Source organism: Plecotus auritus (assembly GCF_963455305.1).
Source record: "Plecotus auritus genome assembly, chromosome: 6".
NCBI classification, from domain to species: domain Eukaryota; kingdom Metazoa; phylum Chordata; class Mammalia; order Chiroptera; family Vespertilionidae; genus Plecotus; species Plecotus auritus.
The window spans coordinates 83,618,485-83,640,553 of record NC_137773.1 but is presented as its reverse complement, the minus strand read 5'-3'; the positions used below and the strand labels follow the sequence as shown (position 1 = coordinate 83,640,553).

Genomic DNA, 22,069 nt, shown 5'->3' with positions numbered 1-22,069 from the left:
TTCCCTGCTTCATCTCTCTCTTTTTTTAAAAATATATTTTATTGCTTTTTTACAGAGAGGAAGGGAGAGGGATAGAGAGTTAGAAACATCGATGAGAGAGAAACATCCATCAGCTGCCTCCTGCACACCCCACACGGGATGTGCCCGCAACCAAGGTACATGCCCTTGACCAGAATCGAACCTGGGACCTTTCAGTCCAGAGGCCGACGCTCTATCCACTGAGCCAAACCGGTTAGGGTTCATCTGTCCTTAAAACAGGTTCACGTCTAATAGGCAGCATATTTCTCTGTCTCTGCTTCGTGTGAGCAGGGCTGTTTCCACATGCAACTCTGGTGTGAGGACAGCGTTCTCCACATTGAAGTCTCTGATCTCTCTGCCACCCCAGTTCACATGAGCTTATGCAGTGTCCCCAGTGGTTTTCATGCAGGGTGACTGCCCCCAAAGAGCTGGGTGATGCCTGGAGATATTAGTGGTCCTCACAAGGGGTGGGGGCCAGGGATGCTGCTCAACCTCCCACAGTGCACAGGACAGCCCCACAGAATGACCCAGCCCTCATGTCCCCAGTACTGAGGGGAGACCCTTAGTGTCCCTACAATTGCTGAGATGGCCCAGTAAGTTGGGAAATAGGTGGCTAAGCTTTCAACCCCAAGAAAATGAAGAATTACATTCAGAAATGTATAGGAGTCTAAAGTTCATGCTATTAATAGTTGTATATTTAAGAATCCATTTGACATCTTAAATATTTAATATTGGAAATAATTGTCTATTAGAATACCAGGTGATCCTGTGTGAAATAACTAAAGTTTACGCAGGTCAACTTTCAAAGGCCAGGCTTTTAATTTATAACTTTAATAAATTACACATTAGCGTTCTCTCCTAAGTGATCCTTTTCACAATTAAAAATCTCAGAAAAGGACATGAAAACCCATGCCTTGAGGGTTTTTTGAACACTTGTATTTGTAGGTGAAAAGAGTCCTGATGGTGCGGGGCAGGTTTCAGGAAGGGTCACTTTTTATGCCCACAAGTGAGGCTCCCTTACCAGAAAGTGGGGGATGGGTCAAGTCCCAAGAGCAAAAGGGCCCTTGGCTCAAGCAGAAGTGAATTTTGTCTTAGGCCAGGGGTGGGCAAACTTTTTGACTCGAGGTCCACAATGGGTTCTTAAACTGGACCGGAGGGTCGGAACAAAAGCATGGATGGAGTGTTTGTGTGAACTAATATAAATTCAAAGTAAACATCATTACATAAAAGGGTACAGTCTTTTTTTATTTTTATTTCAATAGTTTTATTCATTTCAAACATTTTAACAAGAAGAATATAAACACTAATTATTATAATTTGAAACTTCAAAAATTGGAGGAATCATAGCACAATAACATACCTTATATTGAAGATGGCAAAGGCAAAATAAAATTGCCTAACAAAGGAAAGGTACAAAAGCCTTTCAAATTAAACTTAAATATAATAAAATAATTTAAAACTAAAACAAATAGAAAAGAACAAAATGTGTAAACAGTAAATTAAACATTTTCTTTAGTGCAACTTCCAAATTATGCCCGGGACGTAGATGTAGATGGCAATGTAGACTGGGTTGAAAGGTTTTTGGTCTTTAAAACATCAACTTCAGTGGGAACAGTGTTGTTGGTCTCCTTTTTAGCTAATGCTCTGATACTGTGCTCTCCAGGGGCGTGTCTCCCTACATCACCACGATAACGTGTCTACGCATTCCCAGGGTGATGTCGGGGGACGCTTCCGCGGGCATTACAAGGAGCCTCTGGAAGACTGAGAGGTTGTTCCTTCTACTGAATGGGCGGATATAAATCCGCCCACTCAGAAGAAGGAGCTGCGGCCGTGTTTCCCGATGTTGCCATGTTAACACTGCTGCTGGTGAAGGAGTGGAGGGGAGAGCAAGAGAACCCTCCGCTCTTTCGGCTCCGGGGGCCGGATAGAACAGCCGAATGGGCCGGATCCGGCCCGCGGGCCGTAGTTTGCCCACGGCTGTTTAGGCCCTCCCTGGGCCCCACTGCATAGCTGCTCAATCCTCCCAGCTAACCTCTGCTCTTGACTTTCAGCTCCAAGAAGAGGGATGGTGAGCTCACGGTGGCCCAGGGCCGTGTGAAGGAACTGGAGTCCCTGTTCCACCGGAGTGAGGCAGAGCTGGCTGCTGCCCTCAGTGATAAGCGCAGCCTCGAGAGTGATGTGGCCGAGCTTCGGGCCCAGCTGGCCAAGGTAGGCCCGGGACAGACCCTAGTCTGGAGACAAGAGGCCTCGAGGTGGTGGGCATGTGAGGGTCCTGGGGTGGCCAAGGAACTTCACGCAGGTGTGAGTTTGTATATTTAAAGACATCCCTGGGCACGAGGAGCCAGACGAGTGCAACAAAGAGACAGCCAGGGCACAAGGGCAGCAGACAGGCTGTCACCTCAGCTTCTTGTCCTGTGTCTCCCAGGCAGAGGACGGTCATTCAGTGGCCAAGAAGCAGCTGGAGAAGGAGACGCTGATGCGCGTGGACCTGGAGAACCGCTGTCAGAGCCTACAGGAGGAGCTCGACTTCCGCAAGAGCGTCTTCGAGGAGGTGAGCTTTGTCTCTACTGTCAGAATGTGGTCCACCTTCATTTTTTTGCATGTGTCTCTCCAGTTTTCCCAGCACCACTTGTTGAAGAGCCAGTCTGTACCCCATTGTATATCCTTGCCTCCTTTGTAGATCAATTAACACAGTGAGGATTATTTCTGGGTTTTCTGTTCTGTTTCCTTGATCTGTGTGTCTGTTTTTATGCCCATACTATGCCGTTTTGATTATTGTAGCTTTATAGTATGGTTTGATATCAGGGCACATGATACCTCCCACTTTGTTCTTTCTCAAAATTTCTTTGGCTATTTGGTGTCCTTTTTAAAAAACAACAACATGTTTTTATTGATTTTAGAGAGAAACATTGATCAGTTGCCTCCTGCACGCACCCTGATAGGGAATAGAACCCAAAATATGGGTATGTGCCTGACTGGGAATTGAACTGGTGACCTCTCAGTTTATGGTACAATGCTCAGCCAACTGAGCCATGCCAGCCAGGGTTACTTGGCGTCTATTCTGGTTTCATATAAGTTTTAGGATTAGTTGTTCTAATTCTGTGTGTGTGTGTGTGTGTGTGTGCGCGCGCCCGCGTGTATGCCAAGATCATTCTTATCAGAAAAATTTAGGAAACCAAGCCCTTTGAGATTGCCCTCTCTCTGGCCAGTATTACAAAACAACAAGTCTTATAAGTGCCCTGCAGGTTTCCCACCCACTTCAATGTCACAGATGAACTCCCTGCATGGCTGGACCAATCAGATGTGCAGAAGGTAGTTGTTAGATAGACCTCAGTGGTCAACATAACCAGGGAATGAATAGCAGTGTTTTTTGTGTTTCTTTATCCAGGTGGACAAACTAAAAGCAAGTGTGCTGAAAGATGACATGATGACCAGTTTTGAATAATATATTGAGCAGTGCTGATCCATTACTTCTTTTATATTAATTGCTTACCAGATTTATGATTTTTCCATTTATTTTCCAGTTCCCATCCCTTTCTCCCCTTTAGTGCCTTTAGTAGCCATCAGCTTGTTTTTTGCATTTATGGGTCTGTTTCCATTTTATTTTGTTTGTTTTGTTCTTTAGATTCCACACATAAGTGAAATCATACGGTATTTTTCTTTCTCTCTTATTTCTCCAACTTATTTCATGTTGCAGGATACCTTGTAGGTCCATCCATGTTGTCGCAAATGGCAAGATTTTATTCTTTTTTATGGCTGAGTAATATTCCATTGTATGTATGTACCCCGTCTTTATCTAATCAGCTATCAGTGGACACTTAGGTTGCTTCCATAGCTTGACTATTGTAAATAATATAGCAATGAACATAAGGGTGCATCTATCTTTTCGAATTAGTATTTTGTGTTTTTTTTTCGGGTAAATAATCAGAAGAGGATTTGCTGTGTCATAAGGTGGTTCTATTTTTGATTTTTAAGGCACCTCCATACTGTTTTCCATAGTGGCTACACCAATTTATAATCCTACCAACAGTACAACAGAACAGGAGTTCCCTTTTGTCAACACTTGTTTGCTGATTCATTGATGATAGCCGTTCTGATAGGTGTGAGGTGAGATCTCATTGTGATTGGGTTTTAATTTGCAGTTTTCTGATGATTACTGAGACATGACATTGAGCATCTTTTCATATGTCCATTGGCCACTGGTGTGTCATCTTAGGAAAAGGTCCTCTGCTCATTGTTTAATAGGATTGTTTTTGTTTTAATTGTTGAGATGTATAAGTAAGTTCTTTATATATGTTGGGTATTAATTAGCCTCTTATCTGCGGTATTGTTTGCAAATATCTTTTCCCATTTGGTTGGTTGGTTGTTTTTGTTGTTAATCTTCACCCGAGGATATTTTTTCCATTGATTTTTCAGAGGGAGTGGAAAGGAGGGCGAGAGACAGAGAAACATTGATATGAAAGAGACACATCGATTGGTTGCCTCCCACAGGTGCCCCAACTGGGACCAGGGATCAAGCCTGTAACCCAGGTACATGCCCTTGACTGGAACCAAACCCGCAACCCTTCAGTTGGAGGGCCAACGCTCTAACCACTGACCCAAACTGGTAGGGCTGGTTGCCTTGTATTTTATTGTTTCAGGTCTTACACTTAAGACTTGAATCTAATTTGGGTTAATTTCTGTGTGTGGTGTCAGCAGTCTAGTTTCACTCTTTTGCATGTGGCTGTCCAGTTTTCCCAGCACCATTTATTGAAGAAACTTCCTTTTCTCAGACAACATTGTATGTTTTGGGTTCCTTTATTGAAAATTAGTTGTCCATATGAGGGTTTATTTCTGGACTCTCAATTCTGTCACATTGGTCTATGTGTCTTTCTACCAGTAGGGTACTGTTCAGACTATTATGGCTTTTTATTTTATTGATTTCAGAGAGGAAGGGAGAGGGAGAGAGAGATAGAAACACCAATGATGAGAGAGAATCATTGATCTGCTGCCTCCTGCATGCCCCATACTAGTGATCAAGCCCATAATCCCGGCATGTGCTCTGACCAGGAATCTAACCGTGACCTCCTGGTTCATAGGTCAACGCTCAACCACTTAGCCAGGCCATATTGTGGCTTTTTATTGTTGTTTTGTTAATCCTCACCTGAGGATATTTTCCTATTAATTTTTAGGGAGAGTGGAAGAGAGAGGGAAAGACAGAAACATCAGTGTGAGAGAAACACATCGATTGGTTGCCTCCTGCACAAGCGCCGGCCAGGGCCAGGGCCGGGGAGGAGCCTGCAACCAAGGTATGTGCCCTTGACTGGATCAAACCTGGGACCCTTTGGTTCACAGGCCGACACTCCATTGAGCCAAACCAGCTAGGGCCATATGTGGCTTTTTAATATAGTTTGAAGTTGGGGAGTGTGATACCCTTGGTTATTCATGGTACCTGATGGATTGTTTCTCTGCCTATGCATTTGAGACAGTGGACTCTTGTTTAGTTTTGCTTTTAACAGTTCAGCAGGTTCATAAGTAGAGGTTTTCTTTTCCTTTCCAGCAGGAGGTTCAATAGTGCCAGTTTGTTTTCCTCTCACCTGCATGAGGGCAATTCCAGGATCTGGGTGAGGCAGTGTCACCTGGGTCATGGAAAATGCCCCATATACCCCAAGGTGGTGGGCATCCCCTCTGTCTTGGGTCAGGTGGTGCTCCGGGCCTATAGGTTTCCAGTGCTGCCTCCTTGTTTTGTTTTTTTAATCCTCACTAAGGATATTTTTTTCATCGATTTTGAGAGACTAGAAGGGAGGGAAGTGGCGGGGGGTGAGGATTGTTTGCCTCCCTGCCCCAACCACGGCCAGGGGTATTGAACCTGCAACTGAGGGACATGCCCTTGACCAGGGATTGAACCACGAGTGACCCTTTGGTCTGTAGGCCGACGCTTTAACCACTTAGCAAAACTGGCAGGGCCAGAGATGTCTCTTAAGATGGACACTTGCCCTGGCTGGGTTTCTCAATGGTTGGAGCGTCAGCCCACAGACTGAAGGGTCTCGAGTTTGATTCCCAGTCAAGGGCATGTACCTGGGTTATGGATTTGATCCCCGACCCCAGTCAGGGCACATTCGGGAGTCAACTAATTGATGTGTCTCTCTCATGTCAATGTTTCTTCCCCCCCCCACCCCCATCCCGCCCCCGCCTGTCTTAAAATCAATGGAAAAAATATCCTTGGCTGAGGATTTTTAAAAAAAGGACACTTGTCATTGGGTTTAGGGCCCACCTGGATAATCCAGGGTGATCTTACCTTGAGACCCATAACTTAATTATATCTGCAAAGTCTTTTTTCTTTTTAAATTAAGGTCACACTCAGGTTCTGGAGATTAGGATATGGCTATACCTTTTTTCCTTTTTTTTTTTTTTTTACAGAGAGAGGGGTAGAGAGAATCATAGATTGAGATTGATCAGTTGCCTCCTGCACATGTCCAAATCGGGGATTGAACCTGCCACCCTTTGGTATACGGCAGTGGTCGGCAAACTCATTAGTCAACAGAGCCAAATATCAACAGTACGATTGAAATTTCTTTTGAGAGCCAAATTTTTTAAACTTCTTCTAACGCCACTTCTTCAAAATAGACTCGCCCAGGCCGTGGTATTTTGTGGAAGAGCCACACTCAAGGGGCCAAAGAGCCGCATGTGGCTCTCGAGCCACAGTTTGCCGACCACGGGTATACGGGATGATGCTCCAACCAAGGGAGCCACACTGGCCAGGGTGCAGGTATACCTTTATGGGGCCACCATTCAGTCCACTCCAGTCCCTCCCCATCAAAGGGCAGGGTGGGGCCCTGCACTCCCCTCTGTTCTTGGGTCTGGTCAACCCTCATCCCCAACTTCCTAATGCCTGTGCCTTGGCTCCCTGGCATAGCCAGGCCTGGCTGGGAGGGGATGAGGGCCCCACAGTTAGAGCTAGGGTTCTGTGTCCTCTGGGAGGGGGCCCTCCCACATTGTCATCACAGGGCCCATTGTGCTGCCATGGCCCAGATGGAACCTTACAGCCGGGCAGTGGGCAGTTCCTGGGCCGGGAAGAGCTGCTGGCAGGAGGGCACACATGCAGCTGAGAAGTGGTCTGTGGCTCCAGCCAGGCCCCATGACAGCCAGGGCCTCCAGGGGAGTCAGGGAGAAGGCCAGGAGGAGAGCTGAAGGGGGACCCATGAAGGTACCCAAGTCTACCAGGGACCAATGAAGAGGCCCATGTGGGGTGATGGGAGGACACCGTGGAAGGGGGTCCCTGAGATGGGCTGTGATGAGCTCCTGGGGGAGTGGACTATGAAGGGAACCCACGAAGTGGACTATGAAGGGAACCCATAGGGGTGCAGTGAGGGGTTGTGCGCAGGGCAGTGCAAGAGGGACCTGGCAAGAAGCTGTGGGGCGCGTGGTGAAGGTGGGTGTGCTGTCGTGGGTTCCACAGGAACGTGATTGGCTTCCCAGGGTGATACTCCTGTTGTACTTACAAACCGATGACACATTGACAGCGACTGGTTTCTGAGCTGGCATTGAGTGGGAGAGGATCCTTTTCCTCTGGAGCCCCCTAGCCTGCCCCCCACCTGCACTTGGCCCCACTGTGGGCCTGGGGCAGCTACATTGGTGGCACTTGTGGTTTGGACTTCCACCTGCTGGTTTATTCAACTGTCACTGTCATGATGGCCAGATGTCTCAGGCCCTGGGCACCTGGGACAGACTTGGTCAGAAATATCTTTTTTAACTAGAGGCCTGGTGCATGAAAATTCATGCACTGGAGGTGGGGGGGGGTGGTCCCTCAGCCCGGCCTACCCCCTCTCACAGTCCAGGAGCCCTCAGGGGCGGGAGGCAATCCGGTGATCAGGGGAAGGCGATGCCCCCATCACACCTCTGCTGCTGCCACTGCCAGCAGTGTAAGCCCTGGGCGGCTGGGCAGCTGACATCCAAGCCTTGCCTGTGCCTCGGGCCAGCCCTAGGTGGCTGGGGGGCTGAGGGGACTGGGGAACTCCGGAGGCAGGCGCCCGGGAGGGGCTGAGGGGACTGGGCGCCGCCACCTTGTGGCTGTGGGCTCCACCATCTTTGAGGGCATGGCAGTCAATTAGCATATGCCCTCTTTATTAGATAGGATAACTTCATTGAAATATTCCCATGTCATAAAGCTTTCAAAGTGTACAATTTAAAGTGGTTTTTAGTATATTTAACAAGGTTGAGGGACCATCACCTCTAATTCTAGAACATTTCATCACCCCAGAAAGAAGCCCGGCACCCATTAGCAGTTTCTCCCAAACCCCCTACTTCCTATCTATGGATGTGCCTGTTCTGGACAGTTCACATAAATGGACTCACACACTGTGCGGCCTTTTGTGTCTGGCTTCTTTCATTGGACATCATGTTTTCAAGGACCATCCATGTTGTAGCGAGTGTCAGTGCTTTGTTCCTTTTCATGGTTGAGTAATACTCCGCTGTGTGGATAAACCACATTGTGTTTGTCCATTCATCATTAGAAGGACGTTTGGGCTGTGTCCTCTCTGGTGATTGTGAAATGTATATTCATTAATAATTTGTGAAACCAGGGTGACTCCTCAGAGGTTCCCTTTTTGCACAGTTTTGAGCCCTCGCTTACACCTGACACTTGGGTGGAAGACACTGGTGAGCAGGATGGGTTGGTGGCAGGGCTGGGGGTGTTACTCCCCGGCCCACCAGCCCTGCTACCGGCCTCAGTGCGTCAGCGTGCTCTGTCCCCAGGAGGTGCGGGAGACACGCCGGCAGCATGAGCGGCACCTGGTGGAGGTGGACAGCGGCCAGCAGCAGGAGTACGACTTCAGGATGGCACAGGCCCTGGAGGAGCTGCGAGGCCAGCACGACGAGCAAGTGCGGCTCTACAAGCTGGAGCTGGAGCAGGCCTACCAGGCCAAGGTGCTGGGGGGAGGGGGCCGGAGACGGCAGGTGGGATGGGATAGATGGTATGGACAGGACAGGGAGGGGGAACAGGACAGGGGAAAGTGCAGGTGGCCCCTCTTGCCCCATGCCCAATGCCTCATCTTCCTGCTTCTGTCTCCTCAGCTGGACAATGCCAAGCTGTGCTCTGACCAGAATGATAAGGCCGCCAGCGCTGCCCGTGAGGAGCTGAAGGAAGCACGCATGCGAGTTGAGTCCCTCAGCTACCAGCTCTCCAGCCTCCAGAAGCAGGTGACTCACGGGAGTTCCTGCCTGCCCCTGCCCCACAACCCCAGCAGTTCTTCCTCCCGCTAGGGTAGTAGATGCAACCTTGAAGGTCAAGCACCCGGCCATTCCTGTCCCATCCCTGAGTGAGGCTCCCAGCTGCTGGCCCCCCACCAGGCCTGGTGTCTGGCTTGGAGCCAGGTGGGTTTCTTATGACCCACACAGGCCGCCCTGACCTGGCCCTCGGACCCCTCCCCAGGCTAGTGCAGCTGAGGACCGGATCCGGGAGCTAGAGGAGGCCATGGCTGGGGAACGTGACAGGTTCCGGAAGATGCTGGACGCTAAGGAGCTGGAGATGACAGAAATGCGAGATATGATGCAGCAGCAGCTGGCCGAGTACCAGGAGCTGTTGGACGTCAAGCTGGCTCTGGACATGGAGATCAGTGCCTACCGCAAGCTGCTGGAGGGCGAGGAGGAGAGGTGGGGGAAGGGGGAGGCAAGAGGTAGTGAGGAGAGGTGGGGGAAGGGGGAGGCAAGAGGTAGTGAGGAGAGGTGGGGGAAGGGGGAGGCAAGAGGTTGCTGGCTAGGAGGAGAGATCAGGTGGCATGAGGGATGGGTCCAGGAAGGGAGAGGGTGGGAGGTGGAGGGTAGGGTTTTTAGGGAGGTATAAGGAGGAGAGGCTAGGGAGGTGTAAGGAGGAGAGGCCAGCCTGGGGCCGGTCAGGATGGACTGCTGAGTGAGTCTGCCTACTTAGCACTGTCTGGGCTGTTCTGGTCTGACCTTAAGCCAACAGGCTCTTGCTGCCACCACCAGTCACCCTGTGCCCCTTCCCCCAGGCTGAAGCTTTCCCCCAGCCCATCGTCACGGGTCACCATCTCAAGGGCCACCTCGAGCAGCGGCAGCAGTGTGTCCATGATGGGACGCTCTGGCCGCAGCAAGCGGAGGCGGCTAGAGACAGAGGAGCCACCGGGCACAGGCTCCAGTGGCATCAGCTCGGGCGGCAGCAGCAGCAGCAGCAGCAGTTTCCACCTGGCCCAGCAGGCCTCAGCCTCGGGCAGCGTTAGCATTGAGGAGATTGACCTGGAGGGCAAGTTTGTGCAGCTGAAGAACAGCTCGGACAAGGTAAGGAGCCTTGCTGCTGGGGTGGAGGGTTCTCCCCAGTTGGGTCTGGGCTGTGTTTCAGGCCATTCCCCTTTGCAGGACCAGTCTCTGGGGAACTGGAGGATCAAGAGGCAGGTCCTAGAAGGGGCGGAGATTGCCTACAAGTTTACACCCAAGTATGTGCTTCGGGCTGGCCAGACTGTCACGGTAGGTGGCTTTGGAAGGGCAGGTGGACTGAGTGGAGGGAGTTGCGGGGATAGGAGTGGCCACCAGTGGGAGGGAGATGGCAGCAACCACACAGGTGACAGAATGTGTGATTGGGGCTGGAGAAGCAGGACCTGGCTTGGGGGATGGAGTCGTGGTTGAGTATCCGGTTTTGAGAAAAGCTGCCTGCTGTCACAAATCACGTGTGTGCCGGCATTGTTCCACTGGGCCCTCCCTAGAGCCCTTTGGAATGCCTAATTGTCATTCCAGGTTCCCATGGTGGAGGTGGGTCAGTCCGGGCTATCTGGGCCAGTGGGAATTGGCAAGAGATGTAACTAATAGTCATGGGCATGGGCCTTGGAGCTAACAGGCTTCAGATCCCAGCTCATCCTGTTTGCCAAGATGAGTGTCCTTGGCCACTATGAACTTCAGTTTCTTCTTCCATACCTTAGTGATCATTTCTGGGTAGGACCCAGTAAGGCTGGAAGGATTAAACACCTGGTGCATCTAAGGGGGGCTCTGATAAGGGACTGGCTAATAGCACATGAACCGGGACCAGAGCCAACATTGACAGGGAGGCCCTCCTGTGTGTCTCCAGGTGTGGGCAGCTGGTGCAGGGGTGGCCCACAGCCCCCCATCGACACTTGTGTGGAAGAGTCAGAACAGCTGGGGCACAGGCGAGAGCTTCCGGACTGTCCTTGTCAACGCCGATGGGGAGGTGGGTATTTGGGACTTGGGATGTGGGGGTTCCTCTGCCTCAGTCCTTGTGTCTCCCCTATCCACCTCACACCACACCACCAGCCAGTGCAGGAAGGAGCCCTGGGGTGGAGCCTAGGCCAGTGAAGGCAGCCCTGGGCCTGGTCCCCAGATGGCACTCTGCAGTGTGGTGACACCCTGAACAAGCATGTTAACTGCCACCAATGTCGGCTGGGCCCTGCACCTGAGGGGTTGGGTGGCCATGGCTCTTGTCTTACACAGGAAGTGGCCATCAGAACGGTGAAACAGTCCTCGGTGGTGCGGGAGACCGAGAACGGGGAGGAGGGAGAAGAGGAGGGAGCCGAATTTGGCGAGGAGGATCTTTTCCATCAGCAGGTAGGGCCCCAGGGGGCTCACTCGGGCGCACACATGCATACACATGCATTGCTGGGCCCTGCAATTTGTAGCTAGAGACGGCCATGGGGGCAGCATTCCTTGCCTCTAGGTCTTGCTTGTTTTGTGGACCTCGGGGTACTAGTCCAGGGACCCCTGGGAGTGGGGTGTTGAAAGTGGATTGCCTCTCTAGGTGGCACCACTGGTTCTGCTCTCGTGGTCTTAGAGAATGCTCTCTGGCACCATGATTTTGGTCAGAGAATGGTGCCTTAAATAATGGCCTTTGGGGAGAAGATGGAGAGCCTAGCACCACACCGTCTTAGATTAGGCTGTGGAACTTCGGTGTTTGAGACAAAATTGTGATGTGTTAGGTAGCTGAGAACAGAAGTAAGGGAAACATGGAAGGTTCTGGAACAGGGACAGTTGTGGCTGATGCCATTAGCCCTGTCATCCTTTTGGGGGCTGCTCTTCCTGAGGTGGCTCAGTCCCTGGGCTGGCCCAGCCCCTCCATGGTGGAGTTGGGGGCCACCAGCCCCACGTGACTGCTGCTGTCCTTCCCTCCAGGGGGACCCGAGGACCACCTCCAGAGGCTGCCGCGTGATGTGAATGGAACACGCCTCATCACATCTTTCTTTCCCCAGAGCCACTGAAGACTATTTTTATATCACTGGCTTTCTTCCGTCCTTCATACATTTCTAGAGAATTTTTAAGCAAACTGCCAGAATGTGGGGTGGGTCTCTGTCTGTTCTATCAGTGGGTTTCTATGGACCCTCCCTCCAACCACTGTCCAGGGGTCTTTCAGTGCCCATTCCCCGTGGGTTGAACTCCAGGCCCAGGAACCTAATGGCTGATGGGTTTGGTCTTGGAGGCTGGAGGGGCCCGTGTACTGCCCCTCCCTCCTCAGTCTAACGGGATGGCAGAGAAGCTGCAGGAATTCAGTAGTTGTCCTTTGTATTAAGCTTTTAAAAACCAAAATCAGAATCCAGGTTCCTGCCTGGTGGGATAGGGGTGTCCACGATGGGTTTGGTGGCTCTGCCCACCAGAACGTGGTGTGGGAGCTCTCGGGAGTCACAGGTTTTACTGTCTGCCTGGCTTTAGGGTTATTGTAACTCCTGCTCTGAAGGTGCTGGGTGACAGGCAGGGTTTTCCACCTGTGTCGATCAGGGCACCGCTGGGTGGGGGGCTCCTTGTTCCTATTATGGCTGCCTAACCCATGCATTTCTGGAACAAGACCAGTAGGACAGGAGGGAAGGAAACCTGGGGACAGGAACACTTTAAACCCAATACTGGTAACCAGGTAAAGTGAGGGGACAAGTGTGAACCTCAGCAGCAAACGCCTCAGGTTTTAGAACCATGTCCACGTGTAACCACTTCGTGCCCTCCTGTCACGAAGACACTGACTTCAGGGTGAGCCATTGGATGCCCCCCCACATATACCTTGTGCCGGGGCTGAATGCCAGCCTCCCGCCTTCATCTATATATATATATATAGTGACCCCAAAAAATGTATACACACTTTGAATAATTATAAAGGCAGTGTTTATTAAAACACATTTTCAAAATTGAGTATCAGCTATTACAGTGTATACATTTTTTGTGGACACACTGTATTCTGCATATATATCACTATTCTTGCTTCTATCTGTAACTCTTGTGGAAATAGTTACTCAGGCCACTGCCAGCTGACCCCTTTAGGGTGGTTCCATGTCACAGGCTAGCTTCTGGCTGCCTAGTGACCCTCTCTGCATTAGCCTACCGTTTACAGCCCCCACCTAGATACACAGAAGTTATTTTTTTAATGGATATTTATTTTTTTACATTGGTCAGTACTCAGATTGCCGATCCTGCTTCCATGGCTCAGGCCAGAGTCATGGGGACACTCCCCCAGGGAGCCTGTCCCAGTGAGCTCTGAGCCCACAGATGGCATACTTCTTCAGAAAGGGCAGCTATGAGCCTGGGCGGCAGTCTCAGCACCCCAGTGGCTGGCCCTGTGGTTCCCTTGGCTGGGAGAAGCACACCTGCCCATTTGCCCTGCGCACACCCCCAGGCCTGGCTTTCCTTGGGAATTGCTTATAGTGAGGAGGGGTGGAGACCAGAGCCCATGCCAGTGGAACCCCAGTGGCTGACAACCTAAATGTGTTGTGTTCAGAGTTCACCCACAGCCCTCACTTTACATCTGGGTCCTTCCCGTGGCCACCGTAAGTTCCCAGGCCTAGGAGGGAAGTGTGCCACCAGGACAACTCACAGAAGGGTCTGGTGGGCCCCACAGAGCTTGCCAGCCTGGCAATGCAGCACCCTGTACCCCACCTGAACTTTTCCTGGGAGTGCTGGCAGGGCTCCTGAGGCTGAAGGTTGTATGCATTCCCCCCACCCCAGACAAAAGGGGCAGTGACATTTTTGGGGAATCAGGGAAATCAAAACTATTTTTGAATTTGAGTCTGTGGTTTGCCAACAGTCGTTCTCTGTTACAAGCTCATGGACAGAAAGGGAGAGGGCCCCCCTAGTGCTTGGCAGAGGCCTTGGGTGGAGCTGGGAAGTGGTCCAGGCCACCACAGGGGAGAGTCATCTGGGCCCGGGGTGACACTCATCAGTAATGAAGTGTTTGGAACCATGGGGCAGAAAGCAATGTGAAATTGCTTGCCATGGCCTGGGAAACAGTGCATGTGTCCTTAAACAAGCTTAGCTTTAAGCCACTTACAATGATGCAGAAGTGATTCCTCTGTCTGAGCCCTTGTCATGTGATTGAACCCAGCACTGGTCCCAGAGAAAAACCAGGCCGGCCCCCAGCAGGGGTGAGGGGGCGGCATGCAGGGAGGTGTCTGCCAGAGCACACCGAGTCCAGAGCCCAGGCCTGGGCACCCACCTAGGACGTGATCACTCAGCTAGTTTCCTAGCTGAGACTGACAGGAGACCCTGCAGTTGTGTTCATATGAGCATATCCGAAGGACTAACCTTCCTCCAGGCCAGCAGCGCTACTCACCAGGTTTTCCGACCGATCCGGGCCTCAGCACAACTAGCAGTGGAGTAGGCTTCCAGAACTGCGGGGTGGGGGTGGGGGTGGGGTCTGCACTTTCATTTCAGATGTATTGTTGGTTTTGAAGGTGCATGCCAAATGTGTGGTCTTTTTTTTCCCCTCCAATGCTTTGTAATATACATTTTCTGACTGGAAACGTTTTTGTACAACACTCCAATAAACATTTTGCTTTTAAGTTGTGCCTCTGAGCTTGCTTTGAAGCTGGGTTACTGAAGCCCAACTGCTAAAATGCCAATGGGCTTCTTCCCAGAAAGACTCACTAGAGGGGTGTCGGGATGGGGCAGTGCAGGGTCCCACTGACCTCACCCCTCCCAGGAGCAAACTCAAAGACACATAAAAGTTATTATCCCTGGGACAACTGAGGGCTGGACCAGTGGTTTCTGACAAGGCAGAGATGAGCAGAAGGCTGGGAGCCCTCTGCGGTGAGCACCACTGCTCGTGTCCTCCGCCTGCATAGGGCGCAGGGGAGCACTGCAGTGGTTCCCAGCCACATGGCCCAGATCCTTCTGCCTCTGAACAAAGGGACGTCAGGGCCCCGGGTCTCCACCTGAGACTGATGCTTAGGTACCTTCTAGGCTCCTAAACCCCCTGACAGCCATAACCTACACAGGCCACTTTCTGTACAACGAGATAAACGAAGAGAAGGCTGGAGAGATGGCTCAATCCAGGGGTTTGTTCCAGTCTTATATTTCATGAGCCTGTTTTGGCCTGAACAAAGGGAGTAAGTGGGATCACACCATTACTACACACACCTGGCCTCCCTACCCCAGGGCCAATCCTTAGGCACCAGCTCACCTCCCACTGACTTGCCAAAACCCCTGGCACACGCAGCCTACACAGTCTACTACATCAGAACACTTTTCAATGACTGGGAGAGAGCATTATTTTGTCTAATTCTTTTTTCTTCCTTTCTTTTTTGTTAATCCTCGCCGGAGGATATTTTTCCATTGATTTTTAGAGAGAGGGAAAGACAAAGAAATATCAACGTGAGAGAAACATCCACTGGTTGTCTCCCGCATGCTCCCCAACCAGGGCCAGGGATCGAGCCTGCAACCAAGGCACGTGCCCTTGACCAGATTCAAATCCGGGACCCTTCAGTCAACAGGCCTACACTCTATTCATTGAGCCAAATGGCTAGGGCTATTTTGTCTAATTCTTTTTTATATTTTTATTTTTTTATTGATTTGGGAGAGGGAGGGAGAGAGAGAAACATCAATGATAAGAAAGAATCATTAATTGGCTGCCTTTTGCACGCCCCCCACTGGGGATCGAGCCCGAAACCCAGGCACGTGCCCTTGACTGGAATTGAACCCGGGACCTTTCAGTCCGCAGGCCCATGCTCTATACACTGAGCCAAACCAGCTAGGGCTTGTCTAATTCTTAAAAACCTTCATACACAGTTAAACAAAATGAAAAGAAAAAATACCTTTCAAAGGAACAAGGAAAACATCTTAAGGAAATGGAAATAATTTGCCTGATAAAGAATTCAAAGAAAGAGTCATATGATGCTCACCAAACTAGAGAATTATTTAGGGAGAATTTCAACAAAGAGAAAGTATAAGAAAGAACCAAGCAAACCTGAAGAGGACAACAAATGAAATGGGAAATACAGCAGGAGGAGGAAACTTTATGCATATTCAGTTGGTCCGTCCATGATGGCGTCCATCTGTGAGGCTGAAGTAGGCAGAGAAACCTGCAGGCCACTTACCAGACTTGTGATGTTCTGATACTGGCCAGAGAGAGGGCTATTGCCAAGGGTTTGGTTTCCTAAACTAATGAGATTTACTTTGGACACACGCACACACACACGCACACATACAAAGAATTAGAATAACTAATCCTAAAACTTAAATGGAATCACAAAAGACCCCAAACATCCAAAGAAATCGTGAGAAAGAACGAAGTGGGAGATATCACGATCCCTGATATCAAACAATAAAGCTACAATGAAACAGGATGGTACTGGCATAAAAACAAACATATAGATCAATAGAGAGCCCAGAAATAAATCATCCCTAATACAGACCATATATCTATGACAAAGGAGGCAGACTCACAGAGTACAAACGGGTTTGCCAGAAGGGAGGGGGTTGGGGGATTGGGTAAAAAGGACACCTGAAACTAATATTGACTTTGTCAACTGTAACTGAAAAATAAAATCAGAAGAAACGAAGATGGCAGTGTAGGTAAATGCCGTTACTCACTGCCTCCCACAACCACATCAAAATTACAACTAAAATACAGAACAACCATCATTCAGAACCACCTGAAATCTGCCTGAATGAAGTCCTACAACTAGAAAAGTAAAGAAGAAAGCACAGAGGCTGATAGGAGGGGCGGAGGCGATTAAGGGCTGGGCTGACACCCACGTATGGCATTTTTTTAATCAGGAGGGAGATCTCCAAGGCCTCCACTGAGAAGCAGAGGGTCCCAGCCCCAAACCAGCCCCCCAACCCAGGGCTGGGAAGAGTAAGTCCCCATAAGTTTGGACTGTAAAAACCAGTGGGGATTGTGGCTGATGGAATCCCAGGTGTTCCTCTTAAAAGCCCACAAATGAGCTTACACGGTCATGATTCCTCTGAGCTCCAGCCCCAGGCTGTGGCTTTGGGGAAGTCCAGGGATGTATGGGAAGGAATTGGATTGTCTGGCATTGGGGCAGGAACTCAGGGGCAGCTTCCTCCCAGACAGGGTGCCCACAGGGTTCACTGTTCCTATGCTGGGACCTCCCCTCCCTCCCCCGCCCCCCCCCCCCCATGTCAAAGAGCAGACTGGTGGCCATATCTGAGTTTCCATCAGTGTGGCCCACACTGTTCGCTTGGCCCTGGTGATTCCCTGAGACCCCACCCAACCCAATTTGCAGTCCCAGCCAAGCTGTTTGTAGCTGCTTTTCCATATGAATGGCCTAGCCTGGTCAGGCTTCACGCTGTGCTAGCACGTTAAACGCCCAGCCTGTTTTGTCAGTCACTGGTGAGTGACATGGCGCTTAACGTGTTAAACAAGCAGCAGCTGGAGTCAGCATGCCCCAAACCTATCAATAAAAGGCCCAATACCCAGCACTAGCACCAGCCTGCCTTGCCTCACATCTGGGCCTCGCCTGGGCACTTCCTCACCCAATACAAATAGCAGGCATCTGCGATCTCTCTGTAGCTCCTGCCAGGTGGCCCCAGGCAGTGGCTGACTTTGCACCTCCCAAGAGGCCCCAGGGAGACCCCAGAGACAGTGTACTGTACCGAGTAGACAGCTTCAGATTACAACTCTGCACATCCACAAGTGACACACTCAAGGGGCAGACTCAGTGAGCACCAAGCCCCACTGAAGCAAGTCCTGCTCCACAGGGGACATGTCTCCTGCACAGCAGCTCTTCCATTATAGACACAGCTGGTCCTCACAGCCAACTGAAATGGAGGCCAATTCCTCCCAATGACGCCAACACCAATCAACGCTCAACTCCAAGACTGCACACAGCCCACATAGGGGCACACCTATAGTGCCCAACTCAGGTGACTGGGGAGGCTGAGCCACTGGGCCCTACAGTACACCTATTACACAAGGCCCACTACCAACTCCAAGAGACATAACAGCTCTACCTAATACATAGAAACAAACACAGGGAAGCAGCCAAATGTGGAGACAAACATGTCACAAATGAAAGACATGGAAGCAAGCAAGCTACTGGATACAGAGTTCAAAACAATGGTTATAAGTTTACTCAAGGATCTTAATGACAGCTTCAAGGGACTTAATGAGACTTTCAATGAGGATCTCAGTGAGAATGTCAAAGACATGAAAAAAGACCAGTCGGAAATTAAACATACACTAACTGAAATAAAGAACAGCTTACAGGGATTCAACAGTAGAGGATTCCGAGAATCAAATCAACGATTTGGAACATGAGGAAGCAAAAAACACCCAATCAGAAAAGCAAAAAAAAGAACACAAAAATATGAAGATAGTGTAAGGAGTCTCTGGGATAATTTCAAGCATACCAACATTTGCATTATGGGGGTGCCAGAAGGAGAAGAGAGAGAGCAAGATATTGAAAACCTATTTGAAGAAATAATGACAGAAAACTTCCCCTACCTCAGTGGTCGGCAAACCACGGCTCGCAAGCCACATGCTGCTCTTTGGCCCCTTGAGTGTTCTAACGCCACTTCTTCAAAATAGACTTGCCCAGGCCGAAAACCGACTTCTGCGCATGGGCCACGAAGTTTCAATCGCACTGTACGTGCACGCCCGCACGTGGTATTTTATGGAAGAGCCACACTCAAGGGGCCAAAGAGCTGCATGTGGCTCGCGAGCCGCCGTCTGCCAACCGCTGCGAAAGAAATAGACTTACAAGTCCAGGAAGCACAGAGTCCCAAACAAGAGGAATCCAAAGAGGACCACACCAAGACACATCATAATTAAAATGCCAAGAGCAAAAGACAGAGAATATATTTTTTTTAAAGCAGTCCCTGTCGGCTTTCTTTATCAATGTTTTCTTTTTTTACATATATTTTATTGATTTTTACAGAGAGGAAGGGAGAGAGAAAGAGTTAGAAACATCGATGAGAGAGAATCATTAATCAGCTGCCTCCTGCATGCCCCATACTGGGGATCGAGCTCGCAACCAAGGTACATGCCCTTTACCGGAAACGAATCCAGGACCCTTCAGTCCACAGGCCGATGCTCTATCCACTAAGCCAAACCAGTTAGGGCCAAAGAGAAAATTAAAAGCAGCAAGAGAAAAGTAGTTAGTTACCTACAAGGAAGCATCCATATGATTGTCAGCTGATTTTTCAACAGAAACTATGCAGGCCAGAAGGGAGTGGCAAGAAATATTCTCAGTGATGAATAGCAAGGACCTACAACCAAGATTACTCTACCCAGCAAAGCTATCATTCAGAATTGAAGGGCAGATAAAGAGCTTCACAGATAAGAAAAAGCTAAAGGAGTTCATCACCAACAAACCAGTATTATATGAAATGCTGAAGGGTATTTTTTAAGAAGAGGGAGAAGAAGAAGGAAGAAGAAAGAAGAAAGGAGGAGGATGAGGGGGAGGAGAAAAAGATAAAAAAGACAAACAATAAAATGGCAATAAACACATATCTAAAAACAAATCTAAAAATCAAAATAAACTAATAAAAAATCTAATAAAAAGAATCAGAGGCATGGAGACGTAGAACAGACTCATGAATCTCAGAGGGAAGGGGTGGGGTGGGGAGGTGGGAAGAGATTAACCAAAGATCTTATATGCTTACTAGAGGCCCAGTGCACGAAATTTTTGCACTCCCCTCAGCCTGGCCTGCGCCCTCTTGCAGTCGGGGAGCCCTTGGGGGATGTCCAACTAATGGCTTAGGCCCGCTCCCCTGGGCTAAGCCATCAGCTGGACATCCTTAGTGCTGCCACAGAGGCGGGAGTGGCTCCCACCACCACCACTGCGCTCTCCAGCCATGAGTCCAGCTCAGGGCTTCTGGCTGAGCGGCGCTCCCTCTGTGGGAATGCACTGACCACCAGGGGGCAGCTCCTGCATTGAGTGTCTGCCCCCTGGTGGTCAATGTGTGTCATAACGACCGGTCATTCCACCGTTCGGTCGATTTGCATATTACCTTTTATTATATAGGATATGCATTACCTATGGACACAGACAATAGGGTGGTGAAGGCCTGGGGTGGGGCAGGAACTGTGTGGAGGGGGGCAACGGGGGGAAAAAAGAGGGATATCTGTAATACACTCAACAATAAAGTTAAAAATTAAATTAAAAGTTAAAGCCTGGCCAGTGTTGCTCAGTGGTTGAGCATTAACCTAGGAACCAGGAGGTCCCAGTTCAATTCCTGGTCAGGGCACATGCCTGGGTTGTGGGCTCCATCCCCCGTAGAGGGTGTGCAGGAGGCAGCCAATCAATGATTCTCTCTCATCATTGATGCTTCTATCTCTCTCTCTCCCTCTCTCTTTCACCCTGAAATCAATATATATATATATATATAAAGTTAAGAATACAGCTGCCACACAATCCAGCAATTCTACTTGGAGGTATTTATCCAAAGGGAAAAAACAACACTAATTTCAAAAGACATAAGCATCCCTATATTCATTGCAGCACAATTTTTAATAGCTAAGATCTAGAAACAGCCCAAGTGCCCATCGATAGATGAGTGGATAAAAAAACTGTGGTAAGCCTGGCCATGGTGGCTCAGTGATTGAGCATCGACCTATGAACCCAGAGGTCATGGTTCGATTCTGTGGTCAGGGCACATACCCAGGTTGCAAGCTCAATCCCCAATGGGAGAGTGCAAGAGGCAGCCAATCCATGATGCTCTCTCATCATTGATGTTTCTGTCTCTCTCTCCCTCTCCCTTCCTCTCTGAAATCAATTAAAAAAAAAAAGCTGTGGTACATTTATACCATGGAATACTATGCAGCAGTAAAAAGGATCTCTTACCCTTTGAGACAGCATGGAGGGGCCTAGAGAGTATTATGTTAAGTGAAATACGCCAGTCAGAGAAAAATCAAGTATCACACGATCTTTCTCATATGTGGAATCTAATGAACAAAATAAACTATTGAACAAAATTGAGACATAGAAGCATGGAACAGACTGTGGTATCTCAGAGGGAAGGTGGGGGGGGGAATCAACTGAAGAACTTGTATGCATATATGCATAATACATGGACAATAGGGTGGTGAAGGCCTGAGGCGGGGCGGGGGATGGGCGCAGGCTATAAGGGGTCAATGGGGGGGAAAAGAGGACAAAAAAAGAGGTGTTACAAGGAACAGAGTTGCCCAAGTCTTATGGTGACTACTGCCATGCCTACCTCACCCATGACTCTCCGTCTGTGAGAAAGACATCCTGCAGTGGCAGGAAACAGAGAATGTGAAAGACGACTATCAGAAATGGATGCAAGAGCACGACTGAAAAAATGACTGCAGCATTTCAGCAAGGAAGGGTACCTCCTACTCCACTCTGCTCCTCCTGCAGGGGCAATGATCCCACCTCCCCCGAGTCTCCCAGGTCCTTCTCGCCTTGGTATAACACCAGCACCCCGTATGGGGCCTTCCCATGATGCCAATGGGCCCTCCGCCTCCTGGGATGATGCCAGTGGGACCTGCTCCTGGAATGAGGCCGCCTATGAAAGGGCACATGCCAATGATGCCTGGGCCCCAAATAATGTATATTCTTTCTCCGGTTAACAAGTGGTTAAGACCCACACACACTTTAATTAAGTACCACTGGCAGGTGCAGACAGGCTCCACTTCCTAACCTTCCCTGGCAGTACCTGCTACCGTAGTTTTCTGCATTGTTTTTCTAGCGGGCTCTTCACAAGGCCGGCGTTCTCCAACTCTTGAGGCGCCTAGGGTTCTCCCGAGCTCCACTCCCGTGCGGCGAGCACCGTACACTTGACGCCACCACCCCCTACGCATGCGCGGTGGGATGAGCTGGGGGCTGGGCCTGTGCTCGGAGTGCTGCTCCCTGCGACAGGTCGGAGTCACCGG

At 49.9% G+C, this 22,069-nt stretch overlaps 1 protein-coding gene across 2 annotated transcripts in view; it reads left to right on the top strand.

The window, feature by feature from the left end:
• Window positions 1–14,769, top strand: part of LMNB2 (lamin B2) — a 29,463-nt gene extending 14,694 nt beyond the window's left edge. Inside the window, exons 3-12 of one of the 2 annotated variants that reach the window (XM_080672500.1) lie at window positions 2,070–2,226; window positions 2,444–2,569; window positions 8,752–8,922; window positions 9,070–9,195; window positions 9,428–9,648; window positions 10,005–10,290; window positions 10,369–10,476; window positions 11,072–11,191; window positions 11,452–11,565; window positions 12,127–14,769. In XM_080672500.1, coding sequence (XP_080528626.1) covers window positions 2,070–2,226; window positions 2,444–2,569; window positions 8,752–8,922; window positions 9,070–9,195; window positions 9,428–9,648; window positions 10,005–10,290; window positions 10,369–10,476; window positions 11,072–11,191; window positions 11,452–11,565; window positions 12,127–12,168 — 1,471 coding nt within the window. In that variant the 3' untranslated portion in view covers window positions 12,169–14,769. Of the gene's footprint in view, window positions 1–2,069; window positions 2,227–2,443; window positions 2,570–8,751; window positions 8,923–9,069; window positions 9,196–9,427; window positions 9,649–10,004; window positions 10,477–11,071; window positions 11,192–11,451; window positions 11,566–12,126 lie in introns of both variants that reach the window. The other variant, XM_080672499.1, reaches the window with a different exon arrangement.
• Window positions 14,770–22,069: the final 7,300 nt, after the last annotated feature.